Here is a 7038-nt window from a genome sequence, read left to right as displayed (position 1 = left end):
TAACTATAAAACTAAGATCAAACCACAATATACTCTCACTGTGATACAATGCCTAGAACAGTTTTTGCTCCATTAATCTCACAAGAGTAACGAGTTAAAAACCAAACCAAACGAGTCCAGTATATCCCACTTAGAGAGGTCAGATCAATGAGTGAGTAACGATCCATAACTCAAAATCAGGCTTCGAAAAGAATAAACAAGGACATTATACATTAATGAATAGATAACGTAATTACACGGGCCACCGAATGAGTACTCACCGGGTTAACAATAATAAGACCACAAATATTCATCCTTTCTGAACTGGAGGAGCAACACATATCTGACCCAAAACTGTTGCACCCTAAAAACAAGTGTCTGAAACTACAACATACTCCAGATGGGATTTGATTAGTTATCTATGTGATTGTGGGCTTAAACTTTCCAAAGAGAGATCATAAGTACCAAAATTCCGATGCTGACCATCGGCTATATTTGCAAGTCTGAAACCATGATTTGGGAGCTGGTTAATCAGCAGAGTTTCCAGTTGGCATGCCATGCTCTTCCCAGGAACTAAGAAATACAGGAATGAAGCATTCTGCATCCCCGGCTTTGATCGATGTGCACGAACCCGACCCTGGAGATCATCCGTCTACGAAGAAAGATCAATGAAATGAAAAAAATTGTTTCAGTTAATCTTAAGATATCCAGGCTTCTTGGAGTAGAACAAGTTATTTCAAGTGCATTTGGTATGCGGACAGGACTGGAAGAGCGAGAGTGAGGTAGGTGGGTAAAGATATGACGAAGGTTTTAGGGTTTTAATTTGACAAGGGTAGTTTAGTAATTTACCAATATTGATTCACCTCCTTAATTTTTGTTCCACATATATTCGGGACAAGTGCATTTTTGTCCCAGTCTGGGACAAGTTTTTGTTCTTTCATGTCCCATCATGTTCCGTGTACCAAATGCAACTATAAACAACGGTTAGAGTAAATCTAAAAAACATATGTTGCAAGGATACAGATGGGGAAATGGGAATTTGTGGTACAAGGATGCCAAGATTCAGTAATTCTAGTAAGTAGACGATGCAGGGGTGCAGTTATGTATGTGTGTGTGTGACAAGTCTAAAACCAAATCAATAACAGAAATAATTTATGTATAATTCATTAAATATATATAGTAAATACACTTACGCCGAAGGATCTTGTGAAAACGAGAGTTAAGGCGAGATGCGTAAGAAGGGATCTAGACCCTTGATCACCTTTAATCTCAAACCCACACATGAATCGTGTTTGATATTGTGCATCTCATCCTAATATGTATCCAAGGGTGGAGATCCCTTCTTACGCTTCTCACCTTAACTCTCCTTCTCACCGAAACCCAACCCATACACTTAAAGCATAATCCCTATCATGTTTTTACTACTTTTACTTGAAGTTGTCACATTAGACGAACTATCAACGAAAAACAATTTGTTATGTTGTTTCATCTCCTTTCTCTCCATTGCCATAAAAGTTTTGTTAGATTTTATCTTCATGTCTTAATTACGGGGGATTGAGAAACAAGTAATTTCTGCTGGGCTGTTATCCTTTTTTTAGGTTCACTACCTGCAGTTATTTTGGTAGAAATTTGACATCTTTATTTCCATCTCAAGAGAGAATTTTTCTCCACAAGGAACTGTGATATCTTTCTATGGGATCACGGATCTTTTTATTAGCTCTCCTACAAATTAAAATAATTGACCAAAACTCCCAGGACCCCATCGCCCATCGCACCCCTAAAGCACCTGCTATGGGGATTCAGCAAGAGTTAAAAGCAAGCTGCTTTCTAGAAAAATACTAGAATCGAATTAATGAAATGAGATGAATACCTCTCCAACATAAAGCTTTTTGTCGGGTCTCAGGATCACATAGACACTAGAAGCACCAATGGTTGATGGAGGGGGTTGTTCCCGGGGAGCAATTACAACACATCTAACTGCAATTTCTGGTGTAGTTTTAGTCTTGCAGAGCTCAATCAGCTTTCTATTACATACTATGCACACAGCATTTTCTACATCCTCCCCAAATTTCTCCATTTGGTTTGTTGATTTATCGACACAAGAAATAGGCCCTTCTTGAATACCTTTATGTTGATTGCAGGATTTATGAGATTCCTTGCAAGGAAACGGTTGAACTTTTGTGTTGCCACTACCCGAATTCAAGTCCTTTGTGTACACCGAATTGTACAGCTCTTCAGCTCTTTGTATTATTGCCTCAGGAACCCCTTCCTTCTGAGCTGTTTCAAAAGCAAGACTCTCCTTGCATATTCCATCTATCAATTTCCATGTTGGTTTAGTTTTACCATTCAGATAGTTGCTTCCCATTGCTTTATAAACAGTATTCTTGGTAGTCAGTGGTAGATTGAAGATATCATGCAAGTGTGTTGATACAATACCCAAACAACCAATTGAATCAAGAGTTTCAATAATGCTACCAGCAATGCATGTCCCCTTTGCTGTTTCTGTGCCTCTGCATATTTCATCCACAAGGACTAGGCTTTTCGAAGTGGCTCTAGTAATTATAGAACGCATCTCTGACATTTCAATCTGAAACATAAGATGCATATGCACATAAGATTGGAATATACACGTTATGCAATAATATTGCAATATACGACATGCCATCATGTTGTATATGAAGTATAAGGTTTAAATCAATCATATCGTTTTTAATTTTTAAATGTTGGATCGCAAGCCAGGGATCTTCACCAAAACAGCCTCTCGGCCCGTTAGGGCAGAAGAAATGTTTGCATACGTCCTAGCCCTACTGATTCGTTTGGGTTGGGTAGGTTTATATCGTTTGTAATCTGTTTTTATGTTAATTGTTGATTGACTCATCGGCTATTTTCTATGTTGTTATATAATGTTACAAGTAACTAAAAGACAATTTGCAATTCACACCAAAATGGTAAGTTTATAGGAACTTCTATAAGGTACACGAAATGTCCAAGGTTGGGTGATCAACCAACAAATTTAAATAAAACCATGCGTTTAAATTGTCACCAAGAGTAAAATTTAGATGGAGAAAAAATGAAAAGGACAGAAGAGAGAAAGCGACATGATGGGAAGTATAAGGACATGGTGCTTTAATGAGTGGGCACCTGAAACGAACTTTTCCCATCTGCAGGGCTGTCATAAGATTTTACGTGTAGCATAATAGAGTCAAAATGAGGAATTGATGCTGACTCAGCAGGTACCATAAATCCACATACTCCAAGTAGTGCAGCTGCACAAATAGAGCGAAGCAAACTTGATTTACCACCCCCATTTGGTCCGGTCAAAAGAAACATTGATTTCATATCAACTGTGTTCAGCACAGCACTGCCTTCGGCTGCATCAAACCAATATGGTGATAGACCAGTAATCTTCATCTCACGATTTCCATATGTTTGTTCTGTTTCCTGCACACAATTTCAGTGTATAAATACTGCTTGCACGGTATACGATATGCTACTGTATCTGGAAATCTCGACAGATTTTAACCTTCATTTTATTGGCTTCTTTTTTTCACCCAATATGCATGGAATATAATGCTATACAAGCAGACACATTTATGCATATGTATATGTAGGGTCAAGTTGACGGGAAAACTGCAAAAAAAATGAAAAACTGAGAGAACACCCTGGTAATCACTCATCTGAACGGTATGCACATGTGTATAACAAGTAATCTGTAAGCAATGTGTCCGGTATTGCACATGTGCATAACATGCACAGGTGCATAAAAACCAAGAAACAACTTCAATTACTTGTATGCACTTGTGCATACTGTCGAGATGAATGATTACCAGGGTGTTCCTCAGTTTTTCCTTTTTTGGGGGGTTTTCACCTGAACCTCCCTCTGTATATGTATATGTAATTATGTATGTGTATATGTAAATGTATATGTTTAACTTCTTTGGTGGTGACTGAAAAAGGCAAGTGCGTTCGTGGAGAGCACAAACGTCTACCACGGTCCAGCATCCTAATTTGAATACATGGAAAAATATCCCAATCTGCATGCTTTTAGAAGAATGGTAGACTGTTATTTCATGCCAGATGATGAATGGCAGAAGTGCATTTAGAGGCATCCATTGGTGGATATGCAACCAAGTTAAGTTGATAACAAACTTACACATTTCAGAGAAGGCACTAAGAGCAACGGAATAGCTGATTACTTATTTTATTATGCTTCTTAAGCAAGAAGCACAGGTTAAATGGAAATAAAGATACCATGTCTTGGTTTTAAGAGAACATGACCTCTTATAGGAGTTCCTGAAGACACCGGATTAGGATAGCAGTCTATTTTGTAGGGACTAGTGGCTACTTCGAAAGGGAACATAGGGGTAGAGGGTGAAAAGGTGTGGGCTAGAGAACCGGCATATAGGTTAGCAATGCCACAGGATAGCTAGAGAGAGGACTCTTTGCTTGGTGGTTAGGAGTGCACCATCTCAGGCTCTTCAAAACTGTCAAAGCTAAAAAAAACTTCAAATCTTTCCAAAACTTTGTCACAAGCCGAGGGTCTTTCATGGAAACAGCCTCTCTACCCCTAGAGGTAGAGGAAAGGTTTGTGTACACCCTAACCTCCCCAGACCCTACTTCCTAGAGGAAAATATTGGGTACGTTTGGTTTGGTTTGGTTTGCCTTTTAGGTCTCAAGGTTCATCCCTGAAGCTGACCTCGTATACAGAATGTCTTTTCTCCATGTCTATATGGTTATTCAACTGAGTTATAAAGCGACGGATAGTTTCTCCATTGTCTCCAAAACAATTGCCATTCTGAAAGCAATGTAGGTATTAGTGAAGGACCATTTAACGAATCTATTTTATATTTCAGAATTGCAATATGGCGTGGATACAGTCATATATCACAAGGGAACGACTTTCAGCATTTTTGGCTATTAAAACTAATGCTATACATAGCATGGCAATTGAGTCATGGGCCTCTAGTCCAAATGCAAGCCCCTGTCCGCAGTTCACCTCAGTGCTCTACCCTTTCGAACGGAGAACAGGTATGCATACATCTCCCCCGGTGGGACCCTACTTTCAAGTGGAATATAGTGGGTTCATCTGGTTTGGTTAATGCCTGTTAGAATAGTGAATTTCACATGGGCATAACTGAGATGATAAGTCTATTACATATCAAGAATAAATTAAATCATTGATTTAATTTATTCTTTCCATAACTGTTATAGTAATCATTTCCATGTAAAATGTAGCTGTAAATGTTTACCTAATTTAGCTCCTAATTAGTCTCCTATCCATGTATACATCCTGGCCATATATAAGCCCCTTTGTAAATTGGTTTTATACACTGAAATACAACACAGAAATCTCAATACCTTTCATGGTATCAGAGCTGCAATTGCTCTAAAGAGCTGATCCTCCTTCTTATTCTTTCTTACCCCTACGCTTCCAATGGCATCAAAAACCACAATCCAGATTACTGCTGCAACTCATTTCCCAATCAGACTCACCGCCAACAATTTTCCTGTCTGGCGTCGTCAAGTTGAATCAACCCTAATAGGGCTTGAGCTCGATGCGTTCATCTTTGGCGATAAACAGCCTCCACAATTTCTGGATGACAAAGACGGTCCCAAACTGAATCCAGAGTATCTGCCTTGGTATCGCCAAGATCAGATAATATTCAGTGCTATTCTCGGTTGCTGCTCAGACTACATTCAACCTCTAATTTCGTCAGCTACTACTTCACGAGAGGGCTGGGAAAGACTCAATGCCAGTTTCGCCAGTGGGTCCAGATCTCGTGTCATCTCTCTCAAGTCCAAACTTGTCAAAAATCCCAAAGGTTCTCGTTCAATAGCCGAATATCTTCAGGATATGCGAGCCATTGCTGATGAATTAGCGCTTGCACAAAGCCCTGTTACAGAAGAAGATTTACTGGTTCATATCTGATCACAACTTGGTGATGAATATAGTACTATCGTTCCTGCGATCAAAGTACGTGAATCACCACTGTCTTACTCAGAGTTATTTGACAAATTGACTGATTTTGAGCGAGCTCTTAAGGAACAAACTGCAGCCCCTGAACCTGTGCTAACCACGGCTAATTATACTGCAAGACAGTTCAATCGACAACCTGGACGATCGGATAATTTCAACCAGCAACGTGGCACCAACAACCGTTTCTCTAATCAACAACGTACTTCAACCAATCGCACTCAATGGTCGTCTTCAACTTCTGGAGGAAATCGCCAAAACAGGTCCAATCCCTATTGCCAGTTCTGTCACATTCCAGGTCATATGACTCGTGACTGTCGCAAGCTATCTCGTTTTTTACGAGACAACAATGTCACTACCAATACCTCTCAGTCGAATGCTCCAGTGGCTAATATAACCACAACTGGYTCACCTTCTGCTTCACCAACCTGGCTATTTGACAGTGGTGCCTCCAACCACGTCACTGGTGATCGTTCCACACTTCAAAATATCTCAGACTATGGCGGACCAGATGAAATTATACTTGGGAACGGTAACAGTTTAAAATTTTCACATGTTGGCTCTAAACATATTAACACATCACTCAAGACTCTACACTTACCTCATGTGTTATGTGTTCCACACTTGCAAAGGAACCTTATTTATGTGGCTAAATTATGCAAGACTAACCGGGTTTCTGTTGAATTTTTTCCATCTTATTTTTTTGTGAAGGATCTTCGCACGGGGGCGTGTCTCATGCAGGGGGAGAACTMTGAAGATGTGTACTATGCCAAGCTACCTTCTAGGCTACCATCCATCTCTCAACTAAACGTTACCACCAGAATTTCACCACTTCAATGGCATCATGCCTTGGGTCATCCATCTACAAAAGTTTTCAAGTCGCTTCTTTCACAATTAGGCCTTAGTTCCAAGCTTTCTGATTTGCATTGCCCATCTTGTTCAATTAATAAGAGTCATAAATTGCCTTTTGGCTCTACCTCATTTGTTGCTACTAAACCATTACAATTGATATATTCTGATGTGTGGGGTCCTGCCCAAAGTTCCATTGATCATTTCAATTATTATGTAATCTTTGTGGACTACTT

At 39.5% G+C, this 7038-nt stretch overlaps 1 protein-coding gene across 4 annotated transcripts in view; it reads right to left on the bottom strand.

The window, feature by feature from the left end:
* Nucleotides 1–250: 250 nt before the first annotated feature.
* LOC112520421 (DNA mismatch repair protein MSH1, mitochondrial-like) overlaps nt 251–7038 on the bottom strand; it is a 21415-nt gene continuing 14627 nt past the window's right edge. The window contains exons 20-24 of one of the 4 annotated variants that reach the window (XM_025128807.1): nt 5935–5942; nt 5375–5385; nt 3121–3390; nt 1850–2566; nt 251–631 (exon numbers count right to left, since the gene is read on the bottom strand). In XM_025128807.1, the coding sequence (XP_024984575.1) occupies nt 395–631; nt 1850–2566; nt 3121–3390; nt 5375–5385; nt 5935–5942 (1243 nt within the window). In that variant the 3' untranslated portion in view covers nt 251–394. Of the gene's footprint in view, nt 632–1849; nt 2567–3120; nt 3421–5374; nt 5386–5934; nt 5943–6543; nt 6550–7038 lie in introns of all 4 variants that reach the window. The other 3 variants (XM_025128806.1, XM_025128805.1, XM_025128808.1) reach the window with 3 other exon arrangements.

The sequence above is a fragment of the Cynara cardunculus genome, assembly GCF_001531365.2.
Source record: "Cynara cardunculus var. scolymus isolate 2C chromosome LG 10, CcrdV1, whole genome shotgun sequence".
NCBI classification, from domain to species: Eukaryota; Viridiplantae; Streptophyta; class Magnoliopsida; order Asterales; family Asteraceae; genus Cynara; species Cynara cardunculus.
Note: the sequence above shows the minus strand (reverse complement) of the source record. Positions and strands in the feature narration are given on the sequence as shown.